Source organism: Protopterus annectens, chromosome 14.part0 (genome assembly GCF_019279795.1).
Source record: "Protopterus annectens isolate FY-2018-M chromosome 14.part0, PAN1.0, whole genome shotgun sequence".
NCBI classification, from domain to species: domain Eukaryota; kingdom Metazoa; phylum Chordata; order Ceratodontiformes; family Protopteridae; genus Protopterus; species Protopterus annectens.
In genome coordinates, this window is record NC_056748.1 from 130,797,884 (window position 1) to 130,820,559 (window position 22,676).

The 22,676-nt window shown below is 40.7% G+C and overlaps 1 protein-coding gene across 5 annotated transcripts in view; it reads left to right on the forward strand.

Annotated features, from left to right (window-relative positions):
* The window catches only part of ACSL5 (acyl-CoA synthetase long chain family member 5), a 630,479-nt gene that overhangs the window by 604,516 nt on the left and 3,287 nt on the right, over positions 1–22,676 (forward strand). For all 5 annotated transcript variants that reach the window (XM_044055842.1, XM_044055844.1, XM_044055845.1 and 2 more), the window contains exon 20: positions 1,991–2,062. In XM_044055842.1, coding sequence (XP_043911777.1) covers positions 1,991–2,062 — 72 coding nt within the window. The remainder of the gene's footprint in view (positions 1–1,990; positions 2,063–22,676) is intronic.

Here is a 22,676-nt window from a genome sequence, read left to right on the forward strand (position 1 = left end):
GAGGCCCATCACTGCAGGCTGTAGTTTAGACCATGCTCAAAGTGTACAGCGCTCAGGTTTGACCACAAATGCAATATCGATTTTTTAAAAGCCAGTATGTACTAAAGGACGATCTGATCAGGATCAGATGGCCCATCATGCCACCTAACACTTTGCACTACTAGCCGTTGCCCCCTTTGCCATACACCAGCTATACTACTGCATAAACACACGTATGCATTCACACACACACAAACATCTTTAACTTTTCTAATTTTTTTTTCTTTTTAATTTATGTTTTGTCCTAATTTTACACTTGCTAAACAGCAAAGTGCTGTTTACATGTACATTATACTCAAGAGTGTACAGCGCTCAGGTTTGACCACAAATGCAATACCGATTTTTTAAAAGTCAGTATGTACTAAAGAGCAATCGAATCAGGATCAGATGGCCCATCATGCCACCTAACACTTTGCACTCCTAGTCGTTTCCCCCTTTGCCCCACACCAGCTGTGCTACTGCATAAACACACATGTGCATTCATACACACAAACATCTTTAACTTTCCTCATTTTTTTTTCTTTTTAATTTATGTTTTGTCCTAATTTTACACTTGCTAAACAACAAAGTGCTGTTTACATGTACATTAACACCATGCTTGAGAACCTTTGTTCTCTAGTCAGAGTTGCTTCATATGGCCCACCCATCCTCTGATAATTATTAAGTGCTTCCCAAGTGTTGTTACTATGCAGTGTTATGCTAGGGACTAACAGGAGTTAGTACTTTGAAAGCTAGTAAAATACGTCATGCCCATAAACTTTTTTTCTTTTATGTAATGGGTGGACATGGAACAGATGAAGCTCCATACTACAACGAAGTATGATAGAGCCGCCAATCATAACCTTTTATTATGTGTTGCTGATGATAGAGTCGCCAATCATAACCTTTTATTATGAGTTGCTGATGATAGAGTCGCCAATCATAACCTTTTATTATGTGTTGCTGATGATAGAGTCGCCAGTCATAACCTTTTATTATGTGTTGCTGATATGAATGCCTAGATTCACCCGCTCACGAGGTGAATTTCTTGACATCCACATCTCTAATGCTTAATAATCATCCTAATCATAATTCTCTGTGTTTAAGGATATATGCAATATTAAACAGTTTATAAATTGTTAGTTATATGAACTACATCATTTGTTTCTTTTTCAAAAATGCTTAAATGATAAATGTGTTTTGCTTTTACACTAAACTCCCTCAAAGCGATTCTTTCTCATCAGTTTAGAGTCTATTATTTGCAGACTTTCTGTTCTGAAAAAAAATAACAAATTATCCTCTTTTGAACCCTCTACAATGATTCTTGTAAACACAAATGGCTTGATTTTTAACACTCGAGGTTCATTGGTATGCTCGCATGTATTAATTCAGGAAAGAGAATAAGAATCGGAATTTTTTATGTGATTTAATTATATAAACATATGCTGTGCTTTGCTGGACTGTCAAAACTACAATTACAGTGCTATAAACTATTTTCTTAAAGTAAAATAATGACTGTGATAAGATAATTTCTGGTGCACAGGTTAATGTGTGTGAAAATGCATGCAGCATTAGAAGATACATTGTTTTTATACGTGGTAACAATTTTCTAGCTGGAACATTCAGAATGATAAAATGATAAAAAGTCATTGCCAATGTTGTATGTGTTATTGTGGAGATTCAGAAGTAATGCTGATATATATGTGTGTGTGTGTGTGTGTGTGTGTGTGTGTGTGTGTGTGTGTGTGTGTGTGTGTGTGTGTGTGTGTGTGTGTGTGTGTGTGTGTGTGTGTGTGTGTGTGTGTGTCTGTGTGCGTGTGTGCGTGTGTGTGTGTGTGTGTGTGTGTGTGTGTGTGTGTGTGTGTGTGTGTGTGTGTGTGTGTGTGTGTGTGTGTGTGTCTGTGTGTGCGCCATGCTGTTGTATTGTTAATAAATACTGTTTTCTAATGCAACTTGTCTGGATTTTAATCAGGTACTGAAGAAAGCTATCATAGCAGATATGGTTAAACTTGGGAAAGAAGCTGGACTGAAAACCTTTGAACAAGTAAGAACTTGATCTTTTGCTGATTATGATAACATCTGTAATTCTTGTGATTCCTAATGCAGTTTCAAAGGGAATGGGAACGTACTAATTTGAAATTTTGCTGCTCACGGTAGCATCTGTAATTCTAGTGCAAAGTATACGTGACTTCTAAAGTAGTTCCAAAGGGAATGGGTAGGTATTAATTATTTCTCTGTTCTAGCAGGTGTCAGCTAAAAAACAGATGATCTGGCTGTTCCAACAAACATCAGACTTTGAGAACATTAAAACATATTCTAAAGCTTTAACATAATTTATTATAGCCTATTCTTCAAATTCCAATAAGTAGGTAGGAACATATGACATATAAGGGCTCTATGTCTGTTTTTTCAGTGAAAAATAGGAGAGGTAGAGGTTATGATATGGATTTGCAGCGGCTAAGGGGAAAAATATATAGTGCTGGTAGACTCTGAGTACTATTATTTTGTCTGGCAGTTGGATTAGAGGATCAAGAAGCTGTTAACGAGCTCATTCCTGTGGTCCAGAGAGGCAAGGTTTGATTCCCTCAACTTGCATTGCCTAACTGTATTACTCTGAGTAAGTCATTTAACCAGTCACTGCTCCTGGGCTGTCTGAAAAAGGTCCATGGAGATCAATGCAATACCCTGGAAAACAAATACAAATAAAATAAATTAAAAGGAGAAGAATGGGACAGAACAATAGATGCTACATGAAAAAAATATGAAGAATCAGGATTGTGTCAGTGACGAGAGTTTAAAAGAGAACTTGAAACACCATCTTGATTGTTTACATGGGGCTGGAAGAAGCCTAGGGACAGATATTACAGAAAAGCATTGGTTCAGGCCTAGGACAGGTGTTACAGGAAAAGCATTGGTTCAGAATGGTTGAGAATAAAAGGGATGGGAAAATATTGAACTTTTATGCAGTTACAGATGAATATTTGTCATTTAAGATACTGGAGAGATGAAGACTAACAAATTGTAATTAATAGCATTCCTGTATTTAAGCTGTTTTTTTAATTAGGCATTGTAAAAACATGGTTGTAAGAAGCTTTATAAATTATGACCCACATGAACCACATCATTTTGTTTCTTTTTCAAAATGCTAAAATGATAATGTGTTAAGCTAAATTATAGCAAAGAAAAACATAACTGAAAATTAATTCATTATTGCTTATTTTTGGAAGTGCTGCTTTGAAATATTTTATCTTTCTGTGAAAACGTCCATAATTTGCTAAAGTGACATTCATTTATAGATGTCTGTCTGCTGTGCCTACTTTCCTAGATATACAAAACACAACAAAAACAGACCAAAGAATGCAAGCCATGAAGTTTATTACACACAAAGGTTTCAGGAACTACTCTTCATCAGTGTGAAGTACAAAATGTTAAAACAATCTCATTAAATAGTATAATTAAGATCACATGACACAGCCTTCCATAGCAATACGACATTCAAATTAATTAACATAACTAACTACTTAAGTAAAATATTTGTTCGTTTTTGTCCTGCTTTTCTAGATATGCCTTTTACAGCAGTTTTCAACCACAGAAAGAAATTATGTTGTGGCGTAGCAAATAATATATTTAACTAATATCAAAAGAATATGGTGCCCAGAATGAAGACACACACACACACACACACACACACACACACACACACACACACACACAATAGTAAAAAAAAAAGATAGGCAGAAAGTAGGAAAAAACAGCATATCCAAGGACATTTTCTATGTCGTTTTTACTACCAAAAAAAATTGCAAACAGGTACTCCATTGAGCACTTGGCTCTGAGTAACACCTTAAAGTTCGCCTTGTCAAGAACCCTAGGATTCTGTAAAACCAAATATTAAAACAAAGAATTGATCCTCCTTACGAGGAACCAATGTGAACAACTAAAAAATGTTTTGCAGCGCTCACCTACCGCACCACGTCTTGTGAAATAAAAGGTTTGAAAGGATTCTCACTTGACTACGGAAAGTCGTGTTCATTTATTTTATTTTATTTTTATTTTCTGTGTTAATTGTCTAGCTAGAAGATTTTTATTATTTTTGATAAAGTGCACTTTTATTGCTGGTTAAAACTTCCAAGAGATCTGGCCTGTGAAACATTGATATGATTTCCACATCTCACTAAAAGGTCCTGGTGTTCCTACTTGTTCACATTGGTTCCCTGTAAAGAGGATCAGTTCTTTGTTTTAATGTCGTTTTTACTGAAGTAGAACTAGCTGAACTGTCTACATTAACGAAGCAAGGATGGCAAAAGGTAGTAGAAAGGGGCAGTACAGACATGAAAACAAAGCAAGTGTTTATATTGTGAATCAGAACAATAGGTAAGGCAGTAAAGAGAGCAACAAGTAGGTTTAGTTATAGGTAGAGTGATTACCATTATAAAAAGGGGTCTATATTAGATAATTGAACTTTCAAAAGTTCTACTGTCATATGGTCGACACCATATGATCGAACTTTTAAAAGTTCAAAAATCTAATAAAAAAATAAACTACACAAATAACCTACCTGAACATTTTAAGCAGGGGGGTCAAGCCCCCACCTGCACCCCCCACACCCCCTGCTCTTTAAATATACCAACTCCGAGATTGAACTTCAGTGCAGAAAAGGGAAATCTTCCCATTCCGCGCTGAATGGAGATCTTCGTTAAAATGTTCGAACTTTCAGAAATTCGATCATATGGTGTTGATCATATGCCAGCTGAACTTTTGAAAGTTCGATTATCTAATATAGACCCTATAAAAGATGCTTCAAAGCAGAAGACAGAGGAAGGAACACATTAGGTTTCAGTGAGGGGCTGTCTGTTAGTAACTGAGTTACAATTTGGGTTCTCTCTCAGCTTTGAAATGGATCAGAAAAGCTGAAATATCTGATTACTATAGGGGGCAGCACACAATGACAAGTTTTACAGTGTTGACCCCTCCACCCTTCTATCCACCTATAAGGGAAATACAGAAATGAGGCGTATATACACTAATGATAGTTAGCTCGACAGTGCTGGTGTGGTCCTGGGCTAAGTATGATGTCCACTGTTGACATTCAGGAGGAGAATGAAGTCATTAGAGAGCCATACTAAGTAATGTCTTTAATACAGACACAGATGGCTGTTGAAAATCATATCTAGTAAAGGCTAACGTTAAAATTGTCCATGAGGCTGCTGGACATATCACTGCATATGCTGTCTCCACCATAACAATTATATATATTTATTAATTTCATTTTAAACTAATAGGCAGTATGATACAACTGACTTTTTTTAGCCTCAGACCCCAAGAAAAATGAGAAGGTTATATGTAGTGTGTGTGTGTGTGTGTGTGTGTGTGTGTGTGTGTGTGTGTGTGTGTGTGTGTGTGTGTGTGTATGTATATATATATATATATATATATATATATATATATATATATATATATATATATATATATATATATATATATATATATATATATACACATACATAAACATATATATATATATATATATATATATATATATATATATATATATACATGGATCTAGGACTATTGAACGGAAGTTTAATAGTCCTAATCCACAATCACCGAACACATTTTAACGAAAGCGCTTTCACCAAAAAAGTGCTTTCGTTAAATTGTGTTTAAAAAAAATAAAATAAAACATTACTTTTACATTTTTGCAGGGGGGCTTGCAACCCCCACACCCCACCTACTTAAATATTCTCACTCCGTGGTCACACTACAGTGGGGAAAAGGGAATTTTCCCTTATCCCCACTGTAGTGCGAGCTCCACAACAGGCATACTTACGCGAAAGTGCTTTTCGGTGAAAACCACTTTTGGGCAAGTATGCCCGGCCGAATCTCTTTCGGTTATGTTGTCTTTCAGTGATCCGTATAGATCCCATATATATATATATATATATATATATATATATATATATATATATATATACGCACTACAGAATCCTGAAAGCCCAAAATCCTGAAGACCATAATCCTGAAAACTCAAAATCTTGAAAACACACAGGATACCAACACTTACTATATTCCAGCACAAGTACATGCAGAAACATATTACCCTTCAACTGTATGCAGGAGGCAAGCCCCCCTGTACCCCCCCACACCCCCTTCTACTTAAATATAACTCCTCCAAGATTTTACTTCAGTACACTAAGTGAAATCTCAGAGTTGATATATTTAAGTAGCAGGGGGTCTGGGGGGTTCAGGGGGGCTTGCCCCCCTGCATATACTTGGAGAAGAGTAATATGGTTTGTGTTTTATTTGATTCTGTATGTACTTATGGCTGGAATATAGTAAGTGTTGGTATCGTGTGTGTTTTCAGGATTGTAAGTTTTCATTATTCTGTAGTGCTCCTATATATATATATATATATATATATATATGGGTCTACTTTCTATCACCGAACTTCCGATTCACCGACACACAAGTTACCGACCCCAAACAACCGAAAACACACAACACCAACAACTCAAAAAAACGAACACCACTACACCGACACAAAAAACATCAACTACACATTGCACACAATAACATATCCACTAACCTTAACCTAAACCCTAACCCTAACGTCCGACACTACCACACACTTACCCAACCCGCACCCTAACCCTAACTCACTTAATCCACCCCTAAACCTCAACACCGTCACTATCGCACACTTACCCTACCTGCACCCTAACCCTAACTCACTTAACCCACCCCTAAACCTCAACACCGTCACTATCGCACACTTACCCTACCTGCACCCTAACCCTAACTCACTTAACCCACCCTAAAACATTCAGCCCGTCACTATCGCACACTCACTCCACCCGCATTCTAACCCTGACACACTTAACCTTTCCCTACACTGCTCTACGTCACTTCCACACACTTACCTCACCGTAACCCTTAGTCCGACACTACCGCACACTCACCTTTCCCACACCCTAACCTAAAATCCCTCACTATCGTACACTTACCTGTCCGCTCTCCAATCCTAAATCTTTCACTTTCGCACACTTACCGGATCGCGCTCACACGCTGCCGTTGTCGGTCTCTCAGCTGTTGGGATATCGCGTTTTCGGTAACCTACCTGTTCGGTCATTCCGTCTCGGTCTTCCGGGTGTCGGTGACGTGGCGCTTCGGTTATTCGAAGTAGACATATATATATATATATATATATATATATATATATATATATATATATAGTTACATGTGAAAAGATCGACCAGCTGAAATATCGAAGACCATATGGTCGATATTTCAGAAGATCGATCTTCTCACATTGTGAAAAAAAACAAAAAAAAAACATTAACTAGAAGATGTTACGTCCCTGCACCCCCTATCTGTTGGGCTGTGCCCCTACACCCCCTCTACTTAAATATACCAACTCCGAGATTGCGCTACACTGACAATACAACGCTGAATGGGAATTTTTCCTATTCTCTGCTGTAGCGCGATCTCAGAGTTGGTATATTTAAGTAGGGGGGTGTGTGGGGCACGGCCACTGTTGGGACCTGATGGGGGGGGGGGTGGAGCAGCCTGGCTCACTGCATTAAGGACACCTGCAGGAATGCAAGTGTATGCCAAATTACTAGGAGCCAGCCTGCCCATATTTCAAGTGGTGTGCTGTTTGGTCTTGAGGTTATGCATGCACAAGTTTCCTGAGGCAACTATATTGGAGTTTACAAGCCTACGATGGGGGTCAGGGTGGGGTAGTCCACATGATCTGAAAATTGGGCACAATCCCCATCACCTGACTCTCACCACCATGGAATGAATGTGCCAGAGGGCTTTCATCCCAACAGAGTAACAAATGAGTAAGTTAGGTGCAGGCCCAGGAATGACTAGGCTGATCCTCTGGACTACAGAAAAATAAAGTGCAAGAAAAAAAGAATGATAGGGTTTAACATGCTGTGTGTAAGAAAGCTTCAAAGGAGATGGGACTATGCAGTTGTGGATGACCACTTGGAAAAGTGGTAATTATGGCTGAGTAAAGAAGGACAGACCATCAGACTTCTTTCTTTAAATTCAGAATGCAGAGTAGGTGGAATAAGAAGAGATTTTGAGGATAGGAAGGTCACAGTCAATAAATGGATAAATATATCCTTACCTAATGTAGACTTGCGTTCTAGGAAGAGAGATGGGAAATGCAGTACAAATGTTGTAACTGAGACTATTGTCAACATCGTCTTGAAAAAGAGAGGCATCTTACCATTGTCCCATGTATTTAAACCAAAAATGCTTTACAAATGACTGGATACCTTCTCATTGGAAGTACCCAGGTAAAGCCTAACAATGGTCTGTAATACCTTTACTTTGATGTAGCTGAAGTCATTGAATAATTAGTATTTTTGCTTAATGCCTAACCTTCACCAAGAATGATGCCAGAATATGAACAACAAAAATGATTGACTTCAGTAACTGGCTTAGTTTCTGATGTCATTTTAAGGAGGAATTATATTTCTCAGCATGGAAGGATATGGTCAACAGCCCACACTACTTTGCCAAGCATGTTCTGCACCTGTCCCATCTAGGTTTTTGAATATTGGCCAAAACATTGCTTTCCCCTATAGTGTCTTTTTAGGCAATGCCAGACTGACAAACCTTCCGACATAGCAAACCAATCCAAGGGAATCTAGAGGTGTTAATGTTCAATGCCAGGAGTCTAAATAAGAAAGTCCTCACTCCCCAGCCTCCCCTCACCCTGGAGAATGTGGACTTCTGTGCAGTTACTGTGGCATGGTTTAAGTAACATGCTCCAGTGCTTGTTACTCTGGAATACACCTATGAACCTATAAACCCACAAACAAATGGGTGCCATTGGTTTGGCAGTGGCAAGCATTTATCATGTGCCATGTTTCTGGTAATCTTACATTGATGTTGAAAGTGGTAAAATTATATTACTTCTGAACTTCAGCAGTTTGGCAATAATATACTTCAGGAATTTTCCTCTTTCTCTGCAGTTATGTAATTTCTCTGGGTGTGGGTGCAGAGCCCCCACATTGCAGGTGTGGGGCAAAGTCCCCCACATAAAAGCAAAGTTATGAGTTGTTTAAGAGAACACATTTGTTTAAATTTGCAATCACTTCAGTTAGATTTTTTTTTGTGTGTAGATAAGAGAGATCACCAATGAACTTTGAAGTATTTTCTGTTGATCAAAGTTCATCGGCAAGTTAAAGAAATATAAACACATGCACGCACACACACACACACACACACACACACACACACACACACACACACACACACACACACACACACACACACACACACACACATCTAAAAATACATCTAGATCTATAGATACACACAGACACACACACACACATATATATCTACATCTATAGCTATACATATATATATATATATATATATATATATATATATATATATGTATATTTTATATATTATATATATATATATATATATCTATATATATATATCAATATGTATGGCTTTATCTGTATGAAAAAAGGAAAAGTGCTTTTTGCTTTGTGGCAAGCCCCACTGCCCTCTATGGGGGCAATCCCCCATACCCCCTGAACTTATTTAGACCATCTCCACAATCACAATTATGGATAAAAAGGATGATAAAAAAGAAAACAAAGTGAAAAAGTAAAAACAGCACTGGCAATGATTTTCTATGATGAACATGTAACTAATCTGGTCAGGAGAGACAAATTGTAATGCTAAACAGTGATTATCTGCCCACTAGTGGAATAACTGTGCAAAGTAGCCCACCTCACATATGTAGTCTTGCATACATAATGTGGACTAGGTGGCATTTGTTATGCAGCAGAAGGAAAATATTCTTAAAGTTTTGAATTATGTATTTGTATTGATGCTCATTGTATGTGAGAATTTTAACCCCCTAGCTCTGTACTGAAAATGGGTATGTTTCTCAATTTACTGCACTAACAAATTTTAAATAAATAATGATAAAGAACTGTAAGATGTCATCTAAACGAGTGTCACATTCAGGTGTTGTCAGTGAGAAAGATACTGTAACAGAGAATACTGATCTTAACGAGTGGCTGGCAGCTTAGCAAGTTGGTATGTATCATACCCTGTTGAAAACATCATTAAGGTAACATTGAGTTGGTAATGTATACATTGAGGCATGTGATGGCCACACTGCCCCAATGCTTTTCCCTCTAGCAATACTATCATGTCTTGGTCATAAAGTGAACAGCTTTCCAAACTTTACTTCTAGGAGATGTCATCATAAGAACAGCATGGGCATGCCACCACAGGTTTCAATGGATGCATGCCATGTGAATGCACAATAGTGCACCATTAGAATCTATGGACACATCCCTACTCTAGCATATGCTAACATCACAAAGAGATAAATTGCTAAAAATGTTTAGACAAACTTTATTTTCTGCAGTGGTGCAGCAGTTAATGTTGTCGCCTCAAAGCAAGAGGTTCTCCGGTATGATTCTCAACTGAGGTGCCTTCTGTGCAGAGTCTGCATGTCCTCCCTGCATTCACATGGGTTTCCTCCCACATTCCAAAGACATGTTGTAACACCCGTGCACTGGCCCAGCAATCAAGGAGACTCAATCCTCACCACTAACACTAGTGAGGGGCGTCCATATAGGGAAAGGATAATAAATACACACACAGTAAAGTACAATTTCCCTTAAGAGCACACAGAGTCTGGGGCTGGTTTCTCCCTTTCTCTCCAGGTCCCCAATAAGACTCCACACTGGCACAGCTATAGGGTCCAGATCTCAACATAGTGGGCAAGTTAAAACCTCCAGCACCCTCTATATCCAACCAGTGTTTTGTGTCCTTGCCCAAGTAGCTGAAACACAAACACACTCTGTGATGAGTTATATACAACCACACAGACACTCCTGGGGAAGGCTTGCACAGGTTCTCCAGCTGTGCCCCTTTTACCCAGACTATACAGTAGAAATCACTGACTGCCACCACCCACTAATATTTATCTGCTACCCAAAAGGCCGTTATGAAAGGGTGCCCAATTATTACTGTACAATATTATTTCAAATGGTAAGTGTGACTGAACAGCAAAGCTTATTTGGAGTGACTTGGACAGTATCACTATATACATGCAATGTACTCTAGAGATGAAATTATCTCTACACAAAGCAGCCACAGTTAAAACATTTAAAAATATTTAATAATAAATAACAAAAGCACAAGACTATACTTACTACACAGAGCTAGTCAAGAGTTCAGAGATCGCAGAGAAATACTTAATATAATACAGTAGAAAAGTTCTGACATCAATAAAGAAAAACTAATCTAATCTAATCTTCCTAGTTCCTAGCTATTTCTAAGAGAAACACTAAAGTCTAAGATCCTACTTAAATACAGACATAGGCAGAGTGGTGGTGAGTTGGATGTTCTCAAGACAAATGCTCAAATGCCCTCATTCTCTCTGTCCTTAAATTGATAACACAGTACCACTGATTCATTTCAGATTACATCATTTTTTTCTGGTTCCCAGGCTAACAGAACTCATAGGTTAATAGCCCTTTTGATCTTGCAGCTAGTCAGGAAGCCAAAGCAATAAAATAAATTATACATGCAAATTCTAGCAATTAACTCTGGTCTCAAGACAATAGCCATAATTCCTTCATCCAGACATATCGTCTCCAAGCCCCGAGATCAAAGACAGTCATGAAATGCTTAACTTATCAGCTTTCTTACAGCAGAGTGCACTGTTACATTTTTTTCAGTTCAACATCCACTACAGTCTTTTCATATTTAAGAGAACAAGCTTGTGGCTTACTTTAATATTTACAAATGACAGAATTATCTACAAAATTCTAGCTAGCTAGGCTAGCAGCCTTCACCTATCTTCACAAATCTCCACCCCCCCCCCCCCGGAGAACTCCAGCTAGTTTTTCAAGTGACTCTTTTGAAACGTTGCTTGAGAGGGTTAGATCTATCTGAGTCTAACTTACCCCATTCCCTGTCTTGAGAGCCCATCTGTGTTGGCATTGCTAATCCCACTGCAGTGCTGCACTGACATATCATATGCTTGCAACCCCAGGCTCCATCTTAGCTACTTGGCATTTTGTTGGCTGGCTCTGTTTAACCATGTCAGGTCTGTGAGGGGAGCAGCTATGGTACTATAACTTGGGACAAACTTCCTGTAGTACCCTGCTGTCCTTAAGAATGCCCTCACCTGCTTTTTGGTAACAGGTGCATGCCATACCTGAATGGCTTCCACTTTGATAGGTTCTGGCCTGAGCTTAACACTCTCCACTCTATTTTCCAGATAGGAGACCTCTGCCATACCCACCTGACATTTGCTGGGCTTAATGGTCAACCCTGCCCTCTGTAGTCTGCCCAGCACCTCCCTGACATGTTGAAGGTGCTCTTGCCAGGAATGGCTGTACATGGCAATATCATCTAGGTAAGCAAGGGTAAACCCTCCTGCTCCTGCTGAGATATGATATACCAGCCTCTGGAGAGGTGATAGGGCATTTTTCATCCCAAAGAGCATCTTTGTGAACTCATACAAGCCAAAAGGAGCCACAAAGACTGACGTCTCTCTAGCACTGGGAGTCAAGGGCACCTGCCAGTAACCCTTGGTAAGATCAATAGTTGTAAGATACTTAGACCCCCCCCCCCCAGCTGCTCTAGGGACTCATCTGTCCTAGGCATTGGGTAAGCATCTGACTCTGTGTGACTATTTAATTTTCTGTAGTGCACACAGAACCTGGTGCTGCCATCCTTTTTTTGCACCAGCACCACTGGGGAGGCCCAGGGACTGTTGGACTCTTGAATTACCCCTAGTTCCAACATTTCTTGCATCTCCTCCCTCAGAGTCTGTTTGACTCTCTCAGGCACCCTATAAGGGGCCTGCCTAACAAGCCTTTGGGATCCTGTATCCACCTGGTGCTGCACCAGGTGGGTGCACCCTGGTTTCTCAGTGAACATGTCCCCAAACTCCTGTAACACTGCTCGGATTTCTCGAACCTTGGTAGGAGATAGCTGCTGATACACTGCTATCCCGTCCACTGAGGTGTTAGTCTGAGCCTCACTGAGGAGGACAGTCACCAGATCTCCCTCAGACTCCTCCTGCAATCTGCTAAGGGCCTCCCTATCATGGTAAGATTTCATCATGTTAACATGGTACAATTTGTGCTCCTGTCTCCTGCCTAGCAGTTCTACCATGTAGTTAACATCACTTACCTTCCTTACCACCTTGTAGGGTTCCTCTCAAGCTGCTTGCAGCTTGTTGTGTCTGACAGGAATCAGAACCATAACCTGCTGCCCGACAGCATACTCTCTAACTTGAGCATTCCTGTCATACCAGAACTTTTTCTGCTGTTGGGTTTCTGCCAGGTTCTCCTGGGCCAAGCCCATAAGTTTCCTGAGCCTTGTCCTGAGGTTTAGGACATATGCACAACAGAGTCCTTGTGAGATTCACACTCATCTTAAATCTAGAGGTCCCCTCACCTATGCCCATACAACAACTCGAAGGGTGAAAAACCTATGGATTCCTGGGGAACCTCTCTGTAAGCAAACAAGAGATGGGGTAAATATTTGTCCCACTCCCTCTTAAACTGGTCTTCAAATGCCCGTAGCATGGACTTGATTGTAGAGTTTAACCTCTCAACCAGACCATTAGTCTGGGGATGGTAGGGGGTAGTCTTCAGGTGCTTCACCCCACAGTACTTCTACAGACAAGCCAGCAGGTCTGACATGAAATTGGCACCTCTGTCAGTCAGTATTTCTTTTGGGAAACCTACCCTGCTGAAAATCTCTAGCAAAGCATTTGCCACCTTTTCTGCCTCAATGGAAGACAACGCCACTGCCACAGGGTATCTTGTAGCATAATCTACTGTCACTATGATATACTTTTTCCCTGTGGAACTTGGGGTACTCAGAGGCCCCACAATATCCATAGCTACCCTCTGAAATGGCTCCTCAATCACAGGCAAAGGCATCAAAGGAGCGCTCACCTTGTCTCCTGCCTTGCCTACCTTTTGGCACTGTTCACAGGTCCTGCAGTACCCTTTTACATCTCTGGAAACTCCAGGCCAATAGAAGTTCAGACGGTAGGCTCTAGGCACTACCAACTGTTGTACCTTCTCACCTTCTAGCCCTCCCTCAGGGGTCCACTCTCTATACAGTAACCCTTTGTCCCAGTATACAGATTCCCCCTTCCCTTGAGAATCAGGTGCCTTACTAGCTATTTGCCTCAGACCTTGCAATGTAGGGTCTGAGAGCTGAGCTTGTCTCAACTCTCTCTTTGTAACCCTTCCCAGCTCTCCTTCCAGAGGATGTCTGGCATCCTGTAACAGTGGTGCCTCACTGTCAGCCTGGGTACTACTACTCACCTCTACCTTTGCAGGGAATATCTGTACCCACAAGCAGGTTTGGCTTACATTCAGTCTCACTGCTACAGTGTAGCTCCCTCCCTGGAGTAACCACCTCACCAGTCCTGGCTGCAAGTATGCAGTCTGTCTGGGTCTCCTCCAGGCTACCAGACCCACATGCTTGTCTCCAAGCCTGACTGTGTGTAACTGCATGAGCACATGGTACTGCATCATCAAAATCATTCCCTATCTGGACACTCACAGGGATATCCTCAAACACACCTACTTACTGGTTTTCTTTTCCACCCTCCCAGTCAAGGTGAACCCCAGCCAAAGGTATTTGGAATAGGGTCCCTCCTATAGCTCTGACTGGAGTAGACTGCCCAGGCAAGTAGTGCTCCTCTGTAACCATTGTAGGCTTTACAATGGTTATGTCAGAGGCTGTGTCTCTCTTAGAAAAGGTCTCTTTGCCATTCACTAAAATAGGATATAACCTCTTGTGGTAGTTTGTTGTCCCAAGATAACCTATTATTGGCATTTTGTCTTTCCCACTTACTGGCCCCCTCACCTTTTGTTCCCCGCCTTGCCTCCATGGACATCTGTATGCCACATGGCCCCACTAGTTGCATTCAAAACATTTAACCCTAGGTCCTGGACATGTACCTGGACTAGTGGCTTCCCCTGCTACTGGCAGATTCTGTTGGGGCAGTCTGGGCTGCCCACCATAGGTTCCTTTAGACCCATGAGCAGTACTGGGGGTTCCTTTCCTGTGTAGGGCTGCCCTGCTTGCCAGGTATAGGTCTCCCTTCTTCCCCAGCTCATCTGAAGTAGCACATTGTCTATCAGCTAACCAGATCCTCATGTCCTCAGGCAAAGTGCTAAGGGCTTGTTCCCTCACCAAAAGGTCTGCCAGCCCTTCAAATGTGATGACCTGACATCCACTCACCCACCTATGAAAATAAGTGTTCAGTTCAGCAATATATTCACACACACTTTCATCTGCCTTGCGTCTATGCTGTCGAAACTTTTTCCTATAAGTTTCAGGTGTTAGCTTAAAACATTCTAACAAGTGAGTCTTAACAGGAGTTTAATCAAAATATTTACAATCAAAAGTTTAGACAACACAGTTACAGCTTTACCATGGAGTTAGGGGGTCAGGAACCATACCCAGAGCCCTTGGTCAACATCATACTGTTTACACATCCTCTCAAACATGTGAATGAAACTATAAAAATTATCCCCTCTGTAAACTGTGGAAGAAAGAAATTTGCTGAACTTTTGTGCTTCTGGGGTCCAGTTTCTCCCTTCCCCATTACCTCCATGACTCTGGTGAAGAGTCAGCATCTCCTTTTCATGCTGCCTCTGCTGCTCATTTTCCACAGCTTCCAGGCATAGCAGGTTCTCATTCTCCACAGCCTGCAAATGTTGCAATTTCAAATTGTCCTCACTCTCTAGATGCCTCAGTCTCTCAGCTACTTTTATTTCCAAACTCCTGCCCTCCAACTCAAGTTTCATTAGCTCCAGATAGATTTTTAAGTCCTCTGTAGAAAGGTTGAGCTGTCCATTCTCTGAGGGTGGTACATCTCCATTGCCAGTCTGATCATCCTCCTGGTTGCTGTTTTCTGATGCAACTGTGACCAAGGCTGCAATCAGGTCTGCCTTAGACAGGGTTCCATGCACCAGTCTCTTAGCCTGGCACATCTCAGCTAGCTTGGCTCCTTGTCAGCTTTCCGTACTCCTCTGCTAACATGCTGCCTGCTCGACCTGACTAACTAAGCTAACAAAAGAAATAAAACAATTGTGATCTGAAATCTAAGTATTTAGAGTACAAAAACACCTTCAGTGATCACTGTACACAAGCTACAGGAATTTATACTATCCACACCACTACAAGCCAATTAGTATTTGCCAACCAATTAATATGTGGTGTGGATATCCCACCACTGCCAAACAATTAATATGTGACACCCGTGCACTGGACCAGCAATCAAGGAACCTCAGTCCTCACCACTAACACCAGTGAAGGGTGTCCATATAGAGAAAGGATAATAAATACACACACAGTAAAGTACAATTTCCCTTAAGAGCACACAGAGATCACAGTCAGTCCGGGGCTGGTTTCTCCCTTTCTGTCCAGGTCCACAGTAAGACTTCACACTGGCACAGCTATGGGGTCCAGATCTCAACTTAGTGGGCAAGCTAAAACATCCAACACCCTCTCTGTCCAACCAGTGTTTCATGTCCCTGACCAAGTAGCTGACACGCACAAACTTTGAGATAAGAGTTATATGCCACCACACAGACACTCCTGGAGAAGGCTGGCACAGGTTCTCCAGGTGTGCCCCTTTTACCCAGAATATACGGTAGAAATCACTGCCACCACCCACTAATATTTATCAGCTACCCAAAAGGCCCTTATGGAAGGCTGTCCAATTATTACCGTGCAATATTATTGTCCAAATGGTAAGTGTGACTGAACAGTAAAGCTTATTTGGAGTGACTTGGGACAGTATCACTATATACATGCAATGTACTCTAGAGCTTAAATTATCTCTACACAAAACAGCCAACTTCTTACTACACAGTGCTAGCCAAGAGTTCAGAGATCACAGAGAAATACTTAAAATAATACAGTAGAAAGGTTCTGACATCAATACAGAAAACCTAATCTAGTCTTCTTAGTTCCTAGCTACTTCTAAGAGAAACACTAAAGTCTAAGATCCTACTTGCATGCAGACACAGGCAGAGTGGTGGTGAGTTGGATGTTCTCGAGACAAATGCTCAAATACCCTCATTTTCTCTGTCCTTACATTGATAACACAGTACCACTGATTCATTTCAGATTACATCATTTCTTTCTGGTTCCCAGGCTAACAGAACTCAGGTTAATAGCCATTTTGATCTTGCAGCTGGTCAGGAAGCCAGAGCAATAAAATAAATTATACATGCAAATTCTAGCAATTAACTCTGGTCTCAAGACAATAGCCAGAATTCCTTCATCCAGACATAATGTCTCCAAGCCCTGAGATCAAAGACAGTCATGAAATGCTTGACTTATCAGCTTTCTTACAGCAGAGTGCACCGTTACATTTTTTCAGTTCAACATCCACTACAGTCTTTTCATATTTAGGAGAACAAGCCTGTGGCTTACATTAATATTTACAAATGACAGAATTATCTACAAAATTATATATAGCTAGGCTGGCAGTCTTCACCTATCTTCACACATGTCTGGAGCATTTCTCCCCGGGCCTCCACTGAAAATATGCTCTGTCCTAGTCGGACGTTTCCAGTAAACAAATGTTAAATAAATAAACAACTATTTTTATGAAGGTTTTGATTAAAAAGATAAGAAGTTTACAGATGGAATGCTTGGTGGAGAAAAGTGACATGGTATTGTAAGTACAACATGCTATGGTACTAAAGATAAGGCCTAAACTGAATGGGTTTACTCTAAGCAATTTACTTAACAATATCTACCTTTCCCTAAAGGAGACTATGTGACTTCAGAGGATCTTATATTAAGTATGAACAAGCAGGAAGCACACCCTAGCAAGGGTGGTGGACAAGACTTGCCCCCACTACACCCAGATTACCATTTTGTCCATACAACTGTAACTCAAATTCTTAAAGCCTATATACAGGGCAACTTATACTTGTATAAGACAATACAGAATTACTGTTTACCACAGATTATGATTATGATGTTTTGTTGTGCTTCATTCTGCTCATCCTGCAGTTGTAAGTTTGAATATATCAGTTTCAACTTGCAAACTGTTTGAGCCTGAGTAAGTCACTTAACCAGACAGCGCTCTTAGGTCACCCATGACAAGTGACAAATATGGCTAGGGAGTTTACCCTGTTAGGAAATGAATACAATAAAAAGTGAAACTTTATCAGAGAACTAGGAATTTTGAAAGTTTTCAAAAGATCTGGGTTGGGGACTGGCATAATGGTTAAGGTGTTTATTTGCAGACACAAGGTACATGGTTTCATTCTTTGGGTTGGGGGCTGGCCTAATGGTTAAGGTGTTTACTTGCAGACACAAGGTACACGGTTTCATTCTTTGGGTTGGGGGCTGGCCTAATGGTTAAGGTGTTTACTTGCAGACACATGGTACACGGTTTCATTCTTTGGGTTGGGGGCTGGCCTAATGGTTAAGGTGTTTTCTTGCAGACACAAGGTACACGGTTTCATTCTTTGGGTTGGGGGCTGGCCTAATGGTTAAGGTGTTTATTTGCAGACACAAGGTACACAGTTTCATTCTTTGGGAAGCACGGCTAGGCTTAAAAAGATCTCCTGAGATCACTAGCCTAGTAATCACCTACAAAATGGCAGAACAGGGTAATGGGCATTCATACTTTGGGAAAGCAGTGGGGGGTGCTGTCACTTTATGGTGTTTTTTGGTACCTAACCTAGAACTGTGGGATTACACATAGAAGGGATGAGTCTTCTTTTTGCTGCTACAACTTGGGGAAAAACATCAAATTTGAGAAGGTGTTGTTGAGACTGGGCTGTAATCATTGCACTCTGAGTTCAAATCATCCAGGATCAAAGAATCACATCTGGCCATTAATGAGAACTTAGTAGCCAAAAAAGACACTTAGGTGTTGAGGTGTCACATAGACAATAGCAGTCTTACAGTTCATCTGAGCACTGATCAAGCACTCGGCATGCAGCCATATTTGGTCCATTTCAGAATGGGATGTAGCTTCAACAATAAGGGAGCAGGTAAACTTACCAGGAACAAACAGCAGGACTGTGAAAGCTACACAGGTTCCATGCCGCCATTTCAGAAACACTGATATCTGTCTTGGATGGACAGGGGAATTAATATCCAGACTGCAGTCAGGATCCAGAAACCATCATATTCTTAAGATGCAGACAAAAAAATAATCCAGACTCCCAGCAAATAGTCATGGTCCTCCAGGTTTTCAAATCACCTGTTGTATTCCAAAACAAAACTAACTTCTTGATATAGGCTGCAGGATTAATTGACAATACAATAAATGAAGTACACACACAATAAAAGGCATACTAAGTGGTACTAAATGTTTAAAGATTGAGGCAGGAGATAACTGTAAATATTGGGTGTTCTGGGCTAGGTTGCAAATAGTGTTATGTCTGACTACCTAACATGCACCTGCAAACCTACGTGTCTTTCTTTCATATCCTGTAATTAGCTGTTCATAACTGGGAGCTGGATAAAGTCAGCATAGCTGAATAATAAGTCTGGTATTAAACTTGATTTTGATCAAATGCATGTTCCTTAGAACTGCTGCTGAAAATCAGAGGGCTGAACAGCATGTTTATGCATGCACACAAGTCAACACAAAAACATACTGTGCTTCTCAGAAAGGAGTCCGAGAAATACTACAGCATAAACTAGGAGGCATAGAACATTTAGACAGAATCATTGCATTCATAAAGTTTATAGAAAGAGAGCCATATCAGATAAACCAGAACATATGGAAAGCCACAAGAACAGAAAAGGTGCAAGTCGATCATGAATGGTCTAGAATTAACTGGAATCAAGAGAAGTAAACAGAGTTAATAAACTAGAGAGAAGAAAAGATTAATGCAGAAGGTTAAGGCTATGATACGGACAGGTTTCATCTTGTAGTCACAGGTTTGATTTAATCTGTGTCCATTTAGCTGATGTTCAGTTCTGAATAAGTCATTTAACTAGACATGCTTTTAGGTCACTCCTGCAAAGAGGTATTTGTGACGAGTGCATTTAACTGCTTAATGTTGGTGCGTCTTTCGGCTTTTCCCAGTTAGGGGTCGCCACAGCGGAACTCCGGTCCACTAATGATTGGCAGTAGATTTTTATGTGCCGAGTTGCCAGCCCCGACACACAACCTTCAACGAAGGTACGCCCATTCACGCATGTCTCCACGCAGAAGACGCTCTAGCTTAGAATTGAACCGGACAGCGTCTTACTGTCAGGTGACAATGCTACCGCAGCACCACCACTGCATAAATAAGTAAAAAAATATATATATAATGAATGCTAGACTAATTTGGCCCAGTGTTTACAAAGCAAATAAACATGTATCAGATCTATTGAAAAACAGTGTAACAATTCAGGGATACTCATTATTCATAGAAAAATGCCCCTAATGAACTGTACTCACCATTCCGTAAAGTGTAAATATATGGCACTAGGTGATCAGGTCATGTTGACTAATGCTGCCAAAATGGGCATGGGTATTTGGTGATAAGTGGGTTGAGGACCCAGTCTAATCCAACCCATGCTAATGGTGGAAGGAATGCATATGCCTCTATTAGTCAGTGTGTGCCTGCCATAAAGTCCAGCAGCCATGGGTCAGTAAGCCACTCACTGGCTGATGTCCAGTTACCCTGCTTGGGATAGCTCTGGTGAGCAAAAGCTGAACATAAAATCAATCAACCTACCAAACATGAACTAAGAATTGTCACACTCAGCTTAGGATCCAGAGTCTACTACTCAGGAGGAGGACAGGCTAGAAATGGTGTAGAAATTGTGGTGAGGGAGAGGCTTTAGAAGACATTCAGGGATGTCATCTGAATTAGTGACAAACTAGTGGCAATCAGATTCCATTGTAATGATACAGCAATATTCATAATCTCAGCCTATACCCCACAGCAGGATTGTGACAATCAGGAAAGAGTACATTCAGACAGCAGTTGCAGGAACTACTAGATAAAGCAGGACAACAGGAACTGGTATTGCTAATGGGTGGCCTGAATGCACATATTGTGACAGACAGAACACTCTATGAGGACTGCCTGGGTCCACATGGGTGGGGCAACAGGAATAAAGAAGGAGAGGCCATTCTAAACTTCTGTCTGGCAAATGGTTTGATGGTAGCCAACACATTTCAGAAAGAGGCAGTCACAACATTACATACAAAAGTAGCCAACGTGCAACTCAGGTAGACTTCCTCTAAGTAAGTAAAGGGCAGTGGGGCAGAATCAGTGATTGCAAAGTCATCTGCAGTGAAACAGTCAGCCCACAGCATAAAGCACTGGTTGCCACAATCAGCTGCAAGCACTGGACAGTAAAAGTTCTAAGGTCAACAGAGACCAAGCCGAAGACCTGGAAGTTGACTGGAAAGAAAGTACAACAGTTCAAGGACTTAGTCAGGGCTCTAGCACCTCAAGAGGAAGAAAAGGAAATAGATGGAGTTGAAGAATGGCAGTGCCTCAAAACAACATGTGTAAGGGCTAAAGAACAAATATGCAGTCAAGCCAGGAAAGGAAGTAAGGTACATAAGGAAAGCTGGTAGTGGAATGCAGTAGGCCAGGATGTCATCAAGCAAAAAAGAAGCAGCACAGGAAAAAGTGGTAGATATAAAAGACTGACCAGGTTAGGATGAATACTGGTTGGCTAACAAAGAAACTAAGAGAGGAGTTGCAATAGCAAAAACAAGGCATCAGAGCACTCCACCAACTTCTAGAAAGTGACTCAGTAGATGACACAACAACCTGTTCATCGGTCTGCAGGACATCAAAAGCAGGTGGAAGGAGGACTTACTACAGCTTCTGAATAAGGAAAATCCACAGAAGCTGTACTACCCCAAACACCAGCCTATGGTGACAGAAGAGGAGTAGCCCACCATAGAAGTAAGAACAGCACTAAAAAAATGAGGTCAAGTTGTTACTGGCATCCTTTATGAAGGTATGAAGGGTGTCTGACTATCTTCTTTATCTTTTTGTCTTTGCCTTGCAGACTGATAGAGCTATTTATTATTTATTTATTTTATTTTACATTGGTTAACCAGGAAAGTCCGACTGGATACATATCCATTTTCAGCGGCGGCCCAGGGAGAAAGGCTCCAGTTGACAAGTAACTAGGCATACATATAACAAGATATGGGACACAAACAACATCAGTACATAGTGAACATACATTGAGTTTCAGCTATACATGAAATAGTTACATATACTGAATAATAACATAAACTGAGATAAGTTCTTCATGAAATGACAGGGTCATTATACAGTATAAACCAGATTAGGATATATCAAAAGACATAAAGAGTTTTGGGTACATTTCCTGGCTAATTAACATGGTAGAGATTAAAATGAAACAGTAATTTTGCAGAAGTTTGTTCATTTCTATTGCAGCTCCTCTCTTAGCCTCTGTTAGTCAAATAATATTTCTTCCTAGAATGATCCATCTTTTTTATATCCAACTTTGTTCCTGCAATCCTTCTTTCTTTGACAGCTTCTTGCACTTCGCATTCCACCACCAGCTTTCATTACGTACCTTATTTCCATGCCTGTCTTGGCAGCATACCTGTGCTGTAATCCTCACACATGCTGCTTTGAGGCATCACC